This window comes from Rosa rugosa, chromosome 7 (genome assembly GCF_958449725.1).
Source record: "Rosa rugosa chromosome 7, drRosRugo1.1, whole genome shotgun sequence".
NCBI lineage: Eukaryota > Viridiplantae > Streptophyta > Magnoliopsida > Rosales > Rosaceae > Rosa > Rosa rugosa.
This window is the reverse complement of record NC_084826.1, coordinates 30,598,334-30,617,386: the sequence shown is the minus strand read 5'-3', so window position 1 is coordinate 30,617,386 and position 19,053 is coordinate 30,598,334. Positions and strand designations below refer to the sequence as shown.

The window sequence follows — 19,053 nt, the reverse complement described above, 5'->3', positions numbered from 1 at the left end:
TTCAATTACTATACATGCAAGTTGCAACCCTAATAAATAGTAAATACAGAAGCCATCTTGCAAAACCCAACCCTAAATCGTAACTCACAAGTTATGCAATGCCATGGCTTCTTGCAAAATTCATGCCATCACAACGGCAAAGAGTAATAGTATCTATCAGATCAGAAGTTAATCTCTTTGTTCAAAAATATACTTAAATTATATTATCTATCAGATCAGAAGGCAGAAGAGTAATAGTACAAAAGGTTGGTAGAGGAATACTACAGATTAAAAATTTAGGCCTCCTCCTGATGCATTTCTATTCCAAGACAAGTAGGAGGTATCCCCAAGAGGTCTGCACAAAAGAAAAGGCAAAGGAAATGTCAAGAGCATCTCACTGATAATGTCTAGAACATAGGGAAAAAAGCGGGTTGTTTTCAATGTAGGGAACTACACTGATCAACTAGTCCTAGTTAAGACATGTTCCACTTCCTTTTCACATTAGTTAATAATTTGAGAAACAAAGGGAACAAATGAAAGGAACTTCCCAATCAACTTCATCATGTATGTAGTAGTCTCTGACTTTCTCAAAACAAACCAAGCTAGGTCTACTGTCCTAGTAAATTGTAATGACCTTCAAACCAATTCACATACCTCGGCTTGAGCACATACATAAGTATGAAGCATATTGCCAAGAACAAACACATTCCACCAATAGTAAGGTATGCTATGCCCATTAGATCATTCTTTCCACCAATCCAACTCGCAGTAGAAAGTATCACTGACTTGCTGCCTTTAAAGCTGTAGGTATTATAGTTATTCTGTAGTTCTATTGTTATTTCATCATGAGCCTCAAGGTCCACTTCTATCCTCCCATACAGTTTTCTAAAAGATGGCATTGCTGCAGTTCGCATCCAAACAATAAGATCCTCTTGTTGGCTCAGCTGATACATGCAGAACAAGTGAAGTTTATATATTTCAGATACTAAATAAAGCAATAAACGAAAGAAAACAAGAGGGCTTCAAAAAAAAAATATTAAAAATAGAAGTAAACTATACAGAGTCAAGAAATAAAGAGTAGGTGAGAAAATTAATGTACAGGTATGCTAGAATTGAGCTTTGCTCCTCCAATCAAACCCCCAGACTGAAAGTTCTTAGGATAGACACTGCTTGAAAACTTTTTCTCACGGTCACTTTTCCATGTGATGTCCTTTTTGCTGACCGCTATTGTTTTGTTTTTCACTGAAAACTTATATGTGTCATTAAACAAACTCCATGCAACGAGGCCACAAGGAACAATTGGTTGACCATTTTTCGCAAAGCGTTCAGGTGCACAGTCGCTTGTGCTATTTTCGTTTGCCACACTCCGCAACTGATCGTCACTTCTACTTTTAACATATCTGCAAACAATATTTTACAATCCAAATAAGAAATAGGGTAAGATCAGGGTGGAGGGTGAAGACGGCATATAATTTCCCTTTTCATGATCCTATATATCCATTTTCAGATAAGAAACAGGGTCAGAGCAGGGTGGCTGTGAAGAGATGAAACAGAGAGCATTCATAAGTGAACCTAGGAATTGCGCTGATTGGAAATGCTTGATGTAAAGAAAAGGATTCTAGACTATGACTGTCTTATCATACCACGAGTATTTTCTATGTGGTCTGCCTCTCCAACAGCCCATCAAAAAGCTGCTTCAGCACTAACATTATTGGCATTTCCAGAAGAAGAAATGTGAAGTGTACTACAACTGTGCACCCTTAAAAACTTCAATCCTTTCATCCCTATTAATTATTTATGAACTCAATTTATCCTCTGTCACCGTCTCAACATCCACAACCTAGCTGTTTCCAACAGTAAGGCGCACACCTAAGCAAATGTAGGCAGGTTCCTCCAAGGTGTATGGTAAACTTTTCTTCCTGTCAAGTGAGTCATGGTATCCTCGTTTCTACGACAGTATCAAATATTGAAACCATTTTGGCAGTTATCTTTTATTTTCCTTGATGTACTTCTGTGAAGTATACTCTTGTGCTCCTTGGTTGTACTTCATTGTTGTTTTTTATATATACAGGAAAAAAGAATATCATTTGGTAGCTTGGGGCGAAAAAAAAAAAAAACACTTCCAAGTTGAAGTGTTTGCTCAAGAGATTCACATCTCTGAAATTCCTAAAAGTCCCCCGCTCCCAGCTTGAGCTGAGCAAAATGTAAATCTTGTGACTTCTGACGTTATGAAGGTTTCAATTGTATATTCTCTCTTTGGGTAAGTTGAAAAAAGAAACCTAGGCCGCATTGATATGTAAAACCAGCGATGTTATACATGTACTCTATCAAAGAAAAGACATGACAAGAAAAATTACCGGCGATGATTCTGAAAGTAGTGATCAATCTGATAGTAGACATAAATGGGAGATTTCATTTTACTTGTAACCTGAAAAATTTCCAGTCAATGCACACATTTTCAGATGTAGAAATCACCAACTAGAAGAGACACATATAATTTTCAAGCCTAAACTTCATCATATACAAAAGAGCCAAAAGATTGGGGACTAACAGCAGGCATTTTCCTCGTGCAGGTCTTGTCAGTGCCATTGCTTTGAATATATGCAACCGTATTATCCTTATACTTTGCAGGAACACAATCTTGGTCATACTGGAATTGCAGTTCCACAACCTGCATGTGAAAGAAAGCATAGTTTCATGCTCAACATTAAACAGCCACCAGTAAGGAAAATCCATAATAAGCACCACATAAAACATGCTGAGAATATTACACGCTCTGAGGCGAATAAGGCAGCAAAGCCAATTGGGATAAAGACAATGCCAATGGTGATGAATATTGAAACCACCTGAAATCAAAAACGAGAAGGTAATAAGAAAAGAAAATAAAAAAAGGCTTTGTGGGAGAAAGAGTCCAAATTGAAGGAAAAACAAGATAGATACCCATCCTGGTGACAAAATTGGTTTGCAAGCTGGAAGCTCTTGCTGTGAGAACCTGGAATCTGAAATATATATATAAAAATGGACAATGCATATAAGTTTTCTTGGAATAATGCTTCCACAGCACAAGAAAATGATCCAATTGCACCATTCCAATCATAATGATCGAAAAATCACCAACACAACAGTGGTGTTAGGGAAAAAGAAAGAGACAAGAATCATTGAATATCCAAGTTTTGACAAGAATCCATATATGAATCAATTGGATTCACCCAACAAAGCATAATCAAGCAATTCAATCAAGCATTGTATTACTATTACCCAATACATGTTGAACGGTAAGAAAAGGCAATTAAGTTATAAGAAAAACTGACAATGGGGCACAAAACAAAGCAATTGGAGAAACAAGAAAGAAGAGAAGTGATATACATTTGGGTCTTCTGGACTTCTTTTTGGCAAAGGACGAGTCTCCTTCTTTGCCCTTGTCACCTTTTGGGGTCATCTCCACGATCCCCTACCTTTTGGCAACTTTGTATGTGTTTTACTACAAATGTGGAATCATGGAAATAACAAAAAGAAGAAGCAGGGGGGGGAGCGGGGTTTGGTTTTTATTGCTTCATGGGGAATGAAATAATTTTGGGTAGGTGCTACTTTTGAATGAAGGTTATCATCTGCATGGAGCGCAACCACCGGTCTTCTCTCTTGATCGCAACTCCTATTCTAGTCCGTCTCACTCACCCACAAGTCTCTTGACAACTTTTTACAATGATAACGACCCACGTTCCAATAGTTGCCCTTTTCAAAATAGTAGGTTGGTTACTCATATTGTTATTGTGAGAGGAAATTAGGTTTAGACTTGAGAGTAAGAGTAGGCTAAATCAAAGGTTCGAATTCTCATAATCACTATATATTTCATTCATATGTAGCAGAGTTACATTTAGTAATATGCCTGTTAGGGTGGGTGACGACAGAAACACCAAAAATTGGTCTAGAACAAAAACAAAATTAAGTAAACGATAAGAGGTTCTATTCATACCTCTATATTTGCTATTTCAATCTCCTTTAATATTTTGGTACATCAAATTTTTGTTTTCACTTCCGACATCCTCCACCGACATAAATATCTGTGATGACTAATGATGCTACAGCCACCCCAGACTATGGCACCTCTCTCCCTCTCTCTCTATCTTTTGTTGTCATTACCAAGCTTTTGACATAATTGATGGAGAAAGATATTGATGGCTGGGAAGATTGATCAAGGGAAACAAAATCAGTTCGTCCATCATCAACTAACTTTAAGAAACCAACAGTCCTAATTATGAATTTGTGGTTAGCAACCTCCACCATCAAATCAAATTGAAATTGTTGCAAAAGCCAAGGCTGACTACCTACAAGATATTCTGATCAACTTGGCAGCATTTTATGAGTAGCACGTTACATACAAAGATGAGAAGAGACAGAAAGAGGGAAAGCAATGGGGTAGGGAAGTTGAAATTGATTTTTTTTTTTTTTTTTTTCAACTTCACTTAGGGGTACAACTAACATTAGATTTTTCCAAAAAAAATAAAAAATAAAAAAATGAAAGGTCTATATAGCAAATTTGGAGATCTGACTAGAACCACCCTCTACCCTTAGGCCTTGTTTAGTTCACAGAAAGGAAAGTAATTTCTTTGTCTTTCTCATGGGAAGGAAAATGAAATTTCTCAATAACTTTCTATTCCGATGTTTGGTAACGTAAGGAAAACTACCAGGAAAATTATTTAAAAATTTGTAAATAATGTAATAAAATAATATGTTGTGAGTAATAAATGCAAGTAAAGAATAGGGGAAAGTGATTCATTTGGGGTTTGGAAGGAACCACTTCCCCCCTTAACCAAATTAAAATCAAGCCCAGAAACAAATCCAAAACAGATAGATTGCAGCTTTCACTTTTGAACTAAGGTATGCGCACTAGAGAGACTCCTAGGGACCGAAATGCAAAATGGATCCATCTGTCTCCTGCACTGAAACAACATTTATAGTGATCAGCAATATCATCAGCATCAGAACTGCTTCGTACTAGATAAACTAGTACCGTAGCTGTTGTTGATATGAACAGACTCAATACGATCAGAAAATTCTCATCAGCGACATCAACAATACCCCAATAGAGCATATCATGGCTAGCAAAGCTTGTATGACGACCAATGACATCAAACCGAAAGGATGGCAGGGATCGTATTACTGACACTCTACATTCACAGGTCTCAAAAAGAGAAGATCTGCAGTTTTCATTCATAGGAAAGAGTGTTCATCTGATCATCAAGACAAATTTATCTCACAACCTTGCACCTATACTCGGCATTAAGTTGGACGATAACAGACCTAACAACCTTGGTTTCTGAATCTAACTAAACTAAGAGAAGCATGTTATCAAACCAAGCAGCAAAGCCTAGAACAGGACCACCTAATCTGACTTGAAGAGGTCATAAATTATACAAAAGTGAACCCAAACGTACACAAGTATACTCCATCTTAACAAAAGTAGGTCTAGCTCAATCCGCTAAGGGTATATATTGAAAAATTATTATTTAACTAATAAGTGGTGCATATAAAGAATGAGCTAAAACGGTGCATCATATATCACCATAAACAGAAAAGGATCTGAGAAACAGTTGAGCAAAATGATAATGAAAACAAACAATCACCAGCAGTCACAGGTGCATTCTTGAAAATGAGTCTAACATAGTACATAGTTCAACTTTAATAAATCAAAGTTTAGCACCTCCATTCTTCCTAACTACCTAGATGCTAGTTCCTCCACAATCATAGTTCAATTTAGTAAATGAAAGTTCAAAAATGAATAATGAAAACAAACAGTCACCAGCAGATACAGGTGCATTCTTGAAAATGTGTCTAACATAGTTACATAAAAGTTCAACTTTAATAAATCAAAGTTTAGCACCTCCATTCTTCCCAACTACCTAGATACTAGGTCCTCCACAATGGACTACGTGATCATGAATACTGGGTAGAGAGACGAACTTTTTGTCATTTGGCTAAATTAAAGAAGTGGTAGTGAACACAAATCGCCCCTTGATTTCTGAATCTATAGGACTGAGAAAATGATTTTACCTAAGAAAACAGCATACTTTAGATCAGGTGACCTCTGATTCTGACTATGAAAGTGTCCATAAATTACTCAAAGGCAAAAGCGAGAGGCTTTTATTGAAATATAAGTTTTAATTAATAAAAACTGCATATAAGAATGAGCTAAATTCCCAGTACATAATATATCATCATAAAAATAATCGGTTTGGAGAAAAGTTGAGGAAAAACTGATAGAGAAGTAACAAAATACCAGGAAATACATGTTGATTCTGAAATATGCTCAAAATATAATCCAACTTTAATAGTAAAACTTATGGTTGAGCTCATATTTAATAATAGCAGAAAAGCATAGTTGTATAGAAAATTTAATAGGAAATGAAGAAAGCAGAGGAACCTGCAAGCAACTACTGTAATTGGCCTTGATGGAAGCTATACACTGAAGGAGTTCGGAAAGAGGCAAAAGCATCGCAACCTCATGAACTGCTGCTGATTCCCTTGCTTCAACACGAAGATCCCTATTGTCTTCTGCTTCCTACCAAACCACGAACTTAAGGCTGATTCAGACTGCTGGTGAAGTAATTGCATCAATTTATTTGAATTGTCAGAACTTCAGAGAGATAAATGAGAATATGATTGATCGCCAACCTTTACATGAAGCCATATTTAAATCTTGCCACCCTATGATTCAGATCAAATAGATATTTCAAAGAGCTATGTCCCAACAAGTACGACTCATAAAACTGAACTTATCAGACTCAGAACACAAGGCCAGAGGCTATAAGATATTTACTCAAAGGGGGAAACTTGATTCATTCCAAAAGATATAACATATAGAGAATTAGATATTTCAAATGATTCAGCTTCCTAATGTCAACCGAATTTACTACAGGGATACAGTGCGTCTGTAAAGTATTTCATCATCACTCTCGTCTTCCCCATCTGACACCATCTCATTTCCAACCCCAGGTAGCTCTAACTTCCCTCCCATACAAAATGATGGACCAGAAATCTCTGTTTCAATGTACTCCCCTTGCAACCTCTCCTCAAATCTCTGATCGCTACAGTTGAGGAACCATTTCAAAGAACACCTAATCCCCTTGCTTTGCAACCTCTGGTATCTAGGTTTGATCCTGGATTCTAAACTATATGTAAAGTATTCCGGAAATTCCACAAGCTCTTTCACTGGTCTCCCCATTTCACTCTTAAAAAAGTAATAACTGTTCTTCATGAGCTCAACACGCAGTGCCACTAATTGGGGACACTTTACGACCATCTTAGCTACATCTTCTGAAGGTATCCCCCGTCCAAGAAGGAACTCAACAGGCTTCATTATCACATGTTGATGAAGGCTGACTATCTGCGGCATCTTCTCTATCACCCGTGCAAACCCTTCAGGATCAATTTTAAGCTTCATACTGAAGAAAAACTGCTGTGAAGACATTTTAGCTTTCAAAGGCTGCCCAAGAATTTGGGGGTATTGAGCAACAATAGAAGCAAGTGCTTCCCTCCTGATCCCAAAAGCAACCAAACAATCCACATTAGGTTTAATAGTCTCCTCAAGATCATAACCAAGTAAATATGCGCGCTTCTCCAACATCCTAGCCAAAATCTTTTTCGGCAAACCTAAGGATACCAAATAATCAACAAAAGGCTTAATCACAGTCCCAACTCTCATGCCCAATAGGTAAGGATACTGGGTGACCATGGGACCTATATCCCTAGGAGTAACACCAATACTAACAAGATACGCAACAGAAGTACTCATAGTCCCCTCAAGCTTATATCCGAGAAGCTCTGGATACTTCTGCAAGACATAGCCAATATCCAGCTTCTCCACATCAAGCCCACGAAGGAACTTGATCACCGGAACAAGCTCAACTACCACACTAGCATGTAAAACTTGTGGGTAATTCTTAACAAATTCACCTAGCTTCGACCTTTGAATCCCAATTTTCTCCAAGTAAGCCAACACGGGTATCATGTTTTTCCTGACACTGCATCCGAGCATCAAAGGGTACTCGTTAATGTCGTCAATCGACAATCCTAGCTTCTGTAGGAACTCAACTCTTTCCCTCATGACTTCAACAGTAGAGGGTAGCTCCAAGTTTTCCAATTCATCAGGAACTATGCCTATACTCTTCAAATAGTCACATATTATGACTCTAGAGACAAGCCTCTCCTTGCGGCCTTGGACCACACCCCAAGTGACTGAGGGCATTTCATACTCGGGAAACTTAGAGGACTGCGTTGAGTGGTCACAGCTCTGTAAAACCCATAAAGGGTTTTGGGTATGGGAGAGTGGGGCACATGGGTTCTGGTGGGATTGGATTGGTGGTGATATGGGAGTGAGTTTGTGTGGGTTTTGGAGGAAGACTTTGGCGATTTTGGTGATGGGTATGGGTTTGCTTCCTCTTCCTCTTAGCTGTGAGGTAATCATTTCAGAGGAAAACAAGAAATTGGTCCTTGGATTTACAAGAGGGAGAGAAGGGCTTACTTGATTCTGCTGCTCTCAATCTTGAAACAGGGGAGGCATGGTGGTCTGCTCCTCTGCTAGCGAAATCGATGCCCTCATTTCTCTCGTGTCGTTTTTCTTTTAGGTAGAGACATAGTGTGTCGTTGAGCTCTTTAAGAATATCATTCAAGCCAGGCCCAACTTGTAAAGTTGTAATAAACCATTCAAGCTCTTTCTAGAAAAATTAGTCTACGGGGATGTAGTGCTGAAATGAACCAAGTGAAGGTATATAAAGCATAAAAACTTGCATCGATGGCAATGACACGCACCTCACGCGCCATATTTGAAAATTCTCGGGTTTTGTTAGGGTTTGTGAAATTTCGATTCTAGGTGGCTGGTGTGGTTGAATGGCCTCCATAGATCTCAATTAAGTCTGATCATTATGATCGGACGGGGTGGATTTATCGCCTGTGGTTGCCTTCTTCTATTTTTGATACGAAAAGACTATTAATTATAGTTGGAAGCTCATACGGCAACCATAGTTTACAATGTCAAATAACATGGCATTCGAGGCATCTCTAGGAACTGTATTGGTCCCATGAAGCACTGACATTAAGGTTGTGACCTACGTTAACTGTAGCATCTGCTATAAAGTTTGCTCTTCAATCTTCCTGTAACCTCTCTCTTGAGCACTGGCAAGGCTATCTCTAAGTGATGTGGCTTCTGCTACTAGTACTATTGTGTTTCCCGATATTTTAGATCAAAGTTGATTTTCACAAAACTATTAGGAGGGGAATTTCACATGATAAAGTAATATGGAGTTCACGTCCAAAACCAATTGACAATAGATGAAGTGGCCCAAACTCTTCTAAACTCATAGGCAATGTCTCGTTCCCATGTGGGATGTATATATTCTCAACACCACACAATGGTTGATTGGTTTTGAACATTATCCCTTGTAGTTGGACTGGCATTCCCATTATTATTCATTGCTGCAGCTGAAGCTGCCACTACTGATATTGGATTTGCATGAGTTCCTCTAAAAACAGCATCATTTCTCGTTATCCAAATCTGCCAACAAAGAGTGATTACCTTTGCAAAGACTGCACTATCGTAGGGTTGTAAAAGAAAAATTTCCTGAAACACTTAAAAAAAAAGTTACCCTTCCTCCCAATCCACTGGAATTATAATACCGGCTAATCTCCATCATCTGTGGTTGTTTTGGAGTGGAGAGAATGTCAATCTTGGTTGACATATGTTGGATGCAAAGATCTTTGGATGGAGAATGTGTACTGTGACTCGAGCTATTTTGATTCTTGTGAACTTTGGAGGATTGGAGATTACATATTGATGATGCAACTTCTGGTATCCTGGCATCGATTCCGTCAATACTAAAAGAAAATTTTCGTGATTACTAGAACGGGTATAATTTCTATCATAATGTTCTGCTCCCCTTATTACTTTGTGTTTGGACCCAAAATGAACATTTTGGCCTGACAATGCATGTGTTGGAGAAATTGAGCCAATATCCGTGGCTCAAGCTATATATTGTCGACAAGCTCGAAATATATATTTAGAGGCTAAATAAAGCCTACTATGGAAGCATGGAAGCATGGAAACATGAAAAGTCAACTTTAGCACATTTTCCTACTTCGGCTAGGAAAAAACCGAGCTAGACAAGGAAGGAGGGGTGGCAAACTAACCAAATGAAATCGAAATGTGCTGAAACTTTCCAGATCCATTCTAGACAGCCCAAGGATCATTTCTTATGAAGAGTACAAGAGTTTTTTTTGAGTGGAAGGCCTTCAAACAATCAGCCCAATTTTCTACAGAAGCAAAACTGGAAAACTGGACCTGTAAGAGGTCCAGCAGCATTTTCGGCCCAACCACATGGAATAAAAATCTGAAAATTTGTCAGGATGATCTACACTCATAGTGGAACATTTCATATGAAGAAGTCGGAGGAATATAATGAAGTCTTGTTGGATAAATAATTGAAGGAATAAAGGGGCAAAAACTGACCTAAAAACAGCTCAATATTCACATGTTCATGTTTCCTACCCACATGAAGAAAGCTAGATGCTTTTCTTCTTTTCCTTGGATATATTTTTCAAGACAATCTCTTTAATAGATCATCATCACTTCCATGTTGTTGCACCTTCATGCCTTGCTTTCATTTCATCATTTCTCTATCTTTTCCATATTTTACAAATCACTTTCATATTCCACTTTCATTATTTTTCTTCCACTCATCATTTCACTCTTCTTTTTCTTCCCTATATAAACACCTTCTCTTCTCATTCTAAAACACACATTCACAACACAACAACAACATCTCTAAGATGATCTAAGTTCTCTCTAGAGCAAACCTCTCTAAGAGCAACTCCTCTCCCTCTCCTTCTCTTTCTCTTAGCGGTGATCTCACTCCTAGTCCTAGTCTTCTCAGAAGCCGACTTTCAGTGCCACCAAACCCTCTGTCAACGTGCTTCGGTCCCACTGGGCGTGCCAAAATGTTTGTTTTGAAGCCTTCTCTCACAGATCTTCAGTCCTTCCCAATAATTCTAACAACAATCTTTCTTAATTACTTGTCATCACCATTCTTCAATTCTCGCATTCTCTCAACCCTTCACCAATGGAACCACAAACCCAGCAACCAACCGAGGATGGAGGAAGCAACAAAGCAGCCGGGAGTAGTGCTAACATGCTTTGTAGGCGGAACAGGTGGAATCCCACTACAGATCAGATAAGAATCCTCAAGGAGCTTTTCTACAATAAGGGAGTTAGGTCCCCAACTTTAGAGCAGATTCAGAGGATCTGTCTCCAGCTGCAATGGTACGGCCAGATCGAGTTCAAGAACGTCTATTTTTGGTTCGTGAACCAAAGGGCTCGGGAGAAGCGGAAGAAGAGGTCCACTTCGGATGTTCATGTGCCCATGCAAAGATCAGGGCTTGTTGGTGATCACAATGGTACCAATTGGAAACTTGAGGATCAGTATATTAACTTCGAATCTTCTGCATCTGCTTCTGCTTCTTCAGCTGGTGTGATTGCTTTTAACGGGCAGATGGGGAACTATGGTGGTTATGGATCTATGAACATGGAGATTGAAACCCTTCCTCTGTTCCCCATGCATGGTGAGGACATCTTTGGCAACATGAAGACTACTTCCGATGGAGGTGGCGATCACGGTGGTGGCTCTCACATTTCCCTTGAGCTCAGCCTTTCATGCGAGGGCAAAGCTGGAAAAAGTTTCCGGAGCCGCTGACTCGGCTTAGTAGCTTTGCGAGTGTAGGAACACTTAGAATTGCCCCTTAAGAGTTGTATTAATGATTTTTTTTTTTTTTTTTTTTTTATAAGTAGTTGAATTCAATAAGACAATGTGAATCAAGGTTTAGACATGCGGCCCAAGTATAGTCGCCTAGACACAAATTTTCTTTCAAATCCTTTGGGCAACCTTACTAAAATGGCCAGGTGGGGGAGAGCGAACAAGAGAGGCAGAATCCATTTTGGCATGAGCTACTCCCACATAGTGGTTTAGGCCCATTTGCACGCACTTCTGGATTCAAGAACCTGTCATGAACGTTGTCCCCTTTCTAGACACCATTTCACATAGGCTATACTTACTAAGATGAGAAAGGTCATAAGTGTGAAGACAGTTCAACAAGTGTTAATAAAAGCCGCCCTTAACCTTAAGGGACCTGAACTAGGCACCAATAAGGAGTTTAGGCCAATATTAACAAAAGAGACTTCACCTATTCCGTTATGATTCACAAACCCTTACCAAATTCAACTATTTTACCAAATTACGTTATTATTATTATTATTATTATTATTATTATTTATTTTTTTTTTTTTAATGAAAAGAAAACTAGAAACGAAAAAATAACAGAAAATTAAAAGCAAAGAAAGAAAGAAGCTAGCAGCAACATGTTTGGCTAACCTCTAGAAGACCACGGGGTAGGCCATCTATGCTTCATTCCAAGCTCCGATGTATCAAAATTTGTAGGGTAAAAATCCCTCCTATGAGAGCTTGTAGGAAAAGAAAAAAGATACTTCTCATAAAAAACTTGGGAAAAATTTGGCTCGTAGGAGGAGTAATCTTGCCCCCCAAGTATCTTTGTTGGTTGGCGAAACATGATCCTCAATTGCAATTTGGGAGATGACGGTGTCCCAAGATCGGCTTTGTCGCCAACTGTCGCCAACTTCTCTTGATCAAAGGGATGATCATGGGTCATATCTTGCCCCCCATGCATCTGATCAGTAGCCACATATTTGGCTTGATCAGTGGAGAAATCAGATATTTGTTCAGAGACAATTGTATTGTCAGAAGAACAATCTTGTTGACTATCTTCTCCATAAGTAGCCTCTATGTAAGGCTGTGATTCACCAGTAAGGCCATTAGGCTGATTGCCACCTATAGGCAAATCAGCCTCATAAATGACCTCTTCTCGAGCGTTCTGCTCAATTTCTAGGTCCCAATCGCGAAACCTCTGCTTTGTTTTTGCGATCAAAATGGCCATGTCCCTGGCATGCTTTTCTTTATTCCTCTCGATGTTGGCCATGATGATCGCGTGCTGTTCATCAATGCTTGCCCCCTCTGGGATGGGAATAGGCATAAACTCATCATTAATGGCAGTATCGCCAGTGGTGGCAACATTGACCATCTATTTACTTTAGGAATTTCTTTTGGTAAAGATTTTCCCCTAGCATCTCAATGATGGCGAACAAATGCAAAAAGACTCTAGTGTAGTCCCACTGGGCGTGCCAAAATGTTTGTTTTGAAGCCCGGTGGTTGAATGTCTTCAAGAAAAGAAAAAAAATTATAACCTTGTCCCACTGGGCGTGCCAAAATGTTTGTTTTGAAGCCTGGTGGTTGAATGTCTTCAAGAGAAAAAAGAAATTCTAACCTTGTCCCACTAGGCGTGCCAAAATGTTTGTTTTGAAGCCCGGTGGTTGAATGTGCTTCAAGAAAGACTAGTCCCACTGGGCGTGCCAAAATGTTTGTTTTATTTCTAGCGTACCAACCGGAGCAGGGCAGCCTCTACTCAGGCCGGGAAACAGAAGGCAGTATCCGAGGAGCCTCCTGAAGGGGAGTCCTCTGATGATGACGATGTGAGCCTTGTTGAGGTAAACTGCCCCAGACTAATTCTGACTTTGCACATTTGGCTTTCCAGACCCCTTCTATTTTCTGAGTTGTGATTCCTCTTCTGTGCAGGTAATTGCTGCTCATACTTGCAAACGCGGTCGCGCCCAAATTGCTGAAGAGGACTTTGAGGATGACGAGCCTCTGTCAATGCGGCTGGTAAGCTCTGGCCCTGTCTTATCCTTTTTAAATTTTAGAATCTGGGCAGGATCTTCACTATGTATCTTTTGACAGGTCCGTCAAAGGACCACTAATCCCTCTCGCCTGAGCGAGGCTGGACCCTCAGCCACTGCAGAAAAGCCAACTCTCTCGCTAGTTCAAGCATCAACTAACCCCGTGGCGCCTCTTCCGTCTCCCACATCTACAGAGCATCTGCAAGGTCCTACCATTCTAATAACGATCTCCGATGACGACTCCTCGGAGCATGAAAGTGTGGAAAGCCACTCTGAGGATTCTGCCGCTTATGAGGAACTGATGACGACAGAGATTCTCGCGGCACTAAAGGTCCAAGAGGTGAATGAAGTGAGGCCTCTTCCTCTTGGTGACCACGTACCAGATATTGACCCGACAACTCGAGAGGTAAGCCACTGTTGGCCAATGCTTTCCATTTCCCTTTTGATCCAACCCCACTCTCTGACATTTCTGAATCTAACCAGGATTCTGTTTGTACCGAGGAGGTGGCTACAAACGTTGAGGGTCCTATCAGTCGGACAGTCACCCAAGAGATGGAAAATGATACTGACGGTGGTGGTGCCCCCCAAGTCTCGCGAATAAATGAGACAACCGTCGAAGCCGAGGGCCCTGTGCTTGAATCTGCTCCACTTGCCCATGGTGAGCCGCGAGTTGAGTTTCCAGATTCTCCTGCGGCTGAAGGGACAGACCAACCTATTGAAGATGAAGAAACTGAGGAAGTCGTCCACCCTTTTGCATTGGTGGTTCGTGATCCTGTGGCGCCTCCGCCGCCTCCTACCAGATTCGAGAGATTGATGAGGGTGTTAGAGGTAACTCCTCCTTCTGCTGTGGATGAGGCTAAGATGGTGCTTCACGAACATCTGGGTCCTCAGGTATTGGAGACTGACATCCTCTCGCGAGTCTTGGAAGCCCTAAGGTATCTTTGCCAGGAGAAGGCATTGACCCTGCAGCAATTTAGTGCCATTGACGATCTGCTGAATGAACTTGGTGAGGCCCGCCAACGTCAACCGGCCGCGAACGCCCAGGCTCACGACACTCGAGAGGCTTTGAATAGCCTCTCTCGAGAAATGGACATCTCTCGCGGTATTTTAAATGAGCGAACCAACCGCCTGCGGGAACTACAAATCCAAAGGTCCGACTTCAAACTTCGGATCGAGGACCTCCATACCGGTTTAGCCTTTGTTGAAAACGCGATTGCTACAGAAGAAGCCCAACTCGATGAACCTCTGGCTGCTTTTGAAGACATTCAACCACCGGGCTTCAAAACAAACATTTTGGCACGCCCAGTGGGACTACACTAGAGTCTTTTTGCATTTGTTCGCCATCATTGAGATGCTAGGGGAAAATCTTTACCAAAAGAAATTCCTAAAGTAAATAGATGGTCAATGTTGCCACCACTGGCGATACTGCCATTAATGATGAGTTTATGCCTATTCCCATCCCAGAGGGGGCAAGCATTGATGAACAGCTCACGATCATCATGGCCAACATCGAGAGGAATAAAGAAAAGCATGCCAGGGACATGGCCATTTTGATCGCAAAAACAAAGCAGAGGTTTCGCGATTGGGACCTAGAAATTGAGCAGAACGCTCGAAAAGAGGTCATTTATGAGGCTGATTTGCCTATAGGTGGCAATCAGCCTAATGGCCTTACTGGTGAATCACAGCCTTACATAGAGGCTACTTATGGAGAAGATAGTCAACAAGATTGTTCTTCTGACAATACAATTGTCTCTGAACAAATATCTGATTTCTCCACTGATCAAGCCAAATATGTGGCTACTGATCAGATGCATGGGGGGCAAGATATGACCCATGATCATCCCTTTGATCAAGAGAAGTTGGCGACAGTTGGCGACAAAGCCGATCTTGGGACACCGTCATCTCCCAAATTGCAATTGAGGATCATGTTTCGCCAACCAACAAAGATACTTGGGGGGCAAGATTACTCCTCCTACGAGCCAAATTTTTCCCAAGTTTTTGATGAGAAGTATCTTTTTTCTTTTCCTACAAGCTCTCATAGGACCCTACAAATTTTGATACATCGGAGCTTGGAATGAAGCATAGATGGCCTCCCCCGTGGTCTTCTAGAGGTTAGCCAAACATGTTGCTGCTAGCTTCTTTCTTTCTTTGCTTTTAATTTTCTGTTATTTTTTCGTTTCTAGTTTTCTTTTCATTAAAAAAAAAAAAAAATAATAATAATAATAATAATAATAACGGAATTTGGTAAAATAGTTGAATTTGGTAAGGGTTTGTGAATCATAACGGAATAGGTGAAGTCTCTTTTGTTAATATTGACCTAAACTCCTTATTGGTGCCTAGTTCAGGTCCCTTAAGGTTAAGGGCGGCTTTTATTAACACTTGTTGAACTGTCTTCACACTTATGACATTTCTCATCTTAGTAAGTATAGCCTATGTGAAATGGTGTCTAGAAAGGGGACAACGTTCATGACAGGTTCTTGAATCCAGAAGTGCGTGCAAATGGGCCTAAACCACTATGTGGGAGTAGCTCATGCCAAAATGGATTCTGCCTCTCTTGTTCGCTCTCCCCCACCTGGCCATTTTAGTAAGGTTGCCCAAAGGATTTGAAAGAAAATTTGTGTCTAGGCGACTATACTTGGGCCGCATGTCTAAACCTTGATTCACATTGTCTTATTGAATTCAACTACTTATAAAAAAAAAAAAAAAAAAAAAAAATAAAAAAAAAAAATCATTAATACAACTCTTAAGGGGCAATTCTAAGTGTTCCTACACTCGCAAAGCTACTAAGCCGAGTCAGCGGCTCCGGAAACTTTTTCCAGCTTTGCCCTCGCATGAAAGGCTGAGCTCAAGGGAAATGTGAGAGCCACCACCGTGATCGCCACCTCCATCGGAAGTAGTCTTCATGTTGCCAAAGATGTCCTCACCATGCATGGGGAACAGAGGAAGGGTTTCAATCTCCATGTTCATAGATCCATAACCACCATAGTTCCCCATCTGCCCGTTAAAAGCAATCACACCAGCTGAAGAAGCAGAAGCAGATGCAGAAGATCCGAAGTTAATATACTGATCCTCAGGTTTCCAATTGGTACCATTGTCATCACCAACAAGCCCTAATCTTTGCATGGGCACATGAACATCCGAAGTGGACCTCTTCTTCCGCTTCTCCCGAGCCCTTTGGTTCACGAACCAAAAATAGACGTTCTTCAACTCGATCTTGCCGTACCATTTCAGCTGGAGACAGATCCTCTGAATCTTCTCTATAGTTGGGGATCTAACTCCCTTATTGTAGAAAAGCTCCTTAAGGATTCTTATCTGATCTGTAGTGGGATTCCACCTGTTCCGCCTACAAAGCATGTTAGCACTACTCTCGGCTGCTTTGTTACTTCCTCCATCCTCGGTTGGTTGCTGGGTTTGTGGTTCCATTGGTGAAGGATTGAGAGAATGCGAGAATTGAAGAATGGTGGTGACAAGTAATATTGGAGTTGATGAAATGGTTTTGGGATTGGAGATTGTGGAGGAATATAGGCATGCAAATGTCCACCCTTGGATGGACGGTTGAAAAGAAGAGTCAAACCGATGTCAGTAAAGAGTGATTAGTGCCTTAAATCTCGGAAAAGAATGGAATAATAGCATGTGGGGAAACCGATCGGTTTTCAAGGAGGTAACTGTTCTTTTCACGAGATTATTTTTCACGACTGTTGTTTTTCAACGAGTGATTAGTGCCTTAAATCTCGGAAAAGAAGGAGTTATTGGCGCTAAGAGTTTTGAGTTGGGAGCCAGCAAGTGGATCCAAAAGATACATATTTTCTCAAAACCCTCGCCGCGAGGCTCTTTTTGATGCAGAGCATATTTAAAAGTTGGTATTATTTTCAATATACAACTATGGGGGCCTATATTTGGGGCCTTGCGAGACACGTTGACACAGCTTCTCACGGATATTTGAATATCAGGATAAGAAAATATTATTGTATTCATAAAGTGGCTTTGCGGCCAAAAGCAGTACATTCATTACAAAGCCAAAAGTGGCTAGAATACAAAACATGAATCTTCGGATTATCTTCTAAATCTTTTCTCAAGTGGAAGTAGCTATGGAATCCAACGCCGGGTTGAGCCGCGCCATTATCTCAGGAGGGGCAGAGAGTGAAGGAACCAAATATCAGCTTGAGTCTCTGCACCCCCTCTAGCCTTGGTAACCACCATTAGCTGGACGTGAAGTACATGAACAGCCATTCTGTAGCTTGAACCCATTCCTTCAAAGAGTCCATCCCTTCTCATCCCTCCAAGATTCTATCAAGAAGAGAAAGGGGGAGAAGGAGGTGAGAACCAAATCTCCTTCCATCTGGAGGGCACAACACGGGCCAGGTCCAGAAGAAAGGAAACAGAGGAGGAAAGATGAACCTCAATTTGGCTTCCCTCCTCTCCCTGTTTCGCTCCGCGTATGGGATTTTCTCACAACATGATCTTACATGACCGGAGATCCCACACTCGGAGCCCCCTCGCGTTTCTAAACCAATCTGAAGCCTGGCATTGTTGTTACAGACTCCCAGAAGGACGAAACAAGGGTTTGCCTAAGATTATGCCATGAGGCCTAACCCAGGCTTAAGATTACGCCATAAAGCCTAAAATTTAGAGGCTAAAGGTCATTTCATGAGGGGAAGATTTGTGAAGAAGGAGAAAAAGAAGCAAGGATTGAAAGGCCATTTCTTGAATGTTTCAGAAAATTTGTTGTGAGTATTCATTGCCCAAAATACAACTATTTAAAGGGACTTCAGGCAAATCCCCACCCTTGGATGAAGCTCAATTTCAAAATCGATGTCAGTAAATCGAGATTAGTGATTCCAAATCTCGGGAAAAAAGGGACTAGCAGCATGTGAGGAGCGGTTTTCGAGGAGGTAACTGTTCTATTCACGAGATTATTTTTTCACGACCGTTGTTTTTCAACGAGTGATTAATGCCTTAAATCTCGGAAAAGAAGGGATTATTGACGTGTAAGGAGACCGAACAGTTTTCGAGGGGGCCTACAGAGATGGGCCCATGAAGCTCAATTTCAAGCAAAGTTCCTCCACGCGGAGATTCGTCGCAATAGCACTAGCTTCGGCCTGAGTGGCCCGTTCTCTGGCACGGGCCAGGTTGCGGCCCATTTCTTCAGAAGCAGCCAAAGGTTCATCGAGTTAGGCTTCTTTTGCAGCAATTGCATTCTCAACAGAGAGCTAGCAAACAAGGCCGATACTTGCTACTATACACATGGCGAAGCTACCACCAAGGAAGAGAAGGATACTCAT

General features: G+C 40.8%; 3 protein-coding genes across 4 annotated transcripts; 1 reads left to right on the top strand and 2 right to left on the bottom strand.

Moving 5' to 3' along the window:
- Positions 1-91: 91 nt before the first annotated feature.
- On the bottom strand, positions 92-3,552 carry LOC133719800 (ALA-interacting subunit 3-like). The gene is made up of 8 exons (XM_062145973.1): positions 3,346-3,552; positions 2,920-2,978; positions 2,751-2,825; positions 2,531-2,650; positions 2,337-2,407; positions 1,079-1,379; positions 634-923; positions 92-334 (listed from the first exon to the last, which is right to left on the bottom strand). Exons 1-8 carry the CDS (start codon positions 3,416-3,418, stop codon positions 268-270), a joined length of 1,056 nt encoding a protein of 351 aa, XP_062001957.1. The 5' UTR covers positions 3,419-3,552; the 3' UTR covers positions 92-267.
- Positions 3,553-5,586: 2,034 nt separating this feature from the next.
- On the bottom strand, positions 5,587-8,716 carry LOC133719798 (transcription termination factor MTERF4, chloroplastic). 2 transcript variants are annotated; one of them, XM_062145970.1, is made up of 2 exons: positions 6,401-8,716; positions 5,587-6,030 (listed from the first exon to the last, which is right to left on the bottom strand). In XM_062145970.1, the coding sequence occupies exon 1, from the start codon at positions 8,441-8,443 to the stop codon at positions 6,890-6,892; it is 1,554 nt and encodes a 517-aa protein (XP_062001954.1). In that variant the 5' UTR covers positions 8,444-8,716; the 3' UTR covers positions 5,587-6,030; positions 6,401-6,889. The 2 variants fall into 2 exon arrangements, with proteins under 2 accessions (XP_062001954.1, XP_062001955.1); XM_062145971.1 differs by having other exon boundaries at positions 5,587-6,538; positions 6,652-8,716.
- Positions 8,717-8,728: 12 nt separating this feature from the next.
- Positions 8,729-15,009, top strand: LOC133723162 (uncharacterized). Its single transcript, XM_062149984.1, has 4 exons — positions 8,729-8,743; positions 13,472-13,582; positions 13,671-13,757; positions 13,833-15,009. The coding sequence occupies exons 1-4, from the start codon at positions 8,729-8,731 to the stop codon at positions 14,370-14,372; spliced, it is 753 nt and encodes a 250-aa protein (XP_062005968.1). The 3' UTR covers positions 14,373-15,009.
- The last annotated feature ends 4,044 nt before the right edge of the window (positions 15,010-19,053 follow it).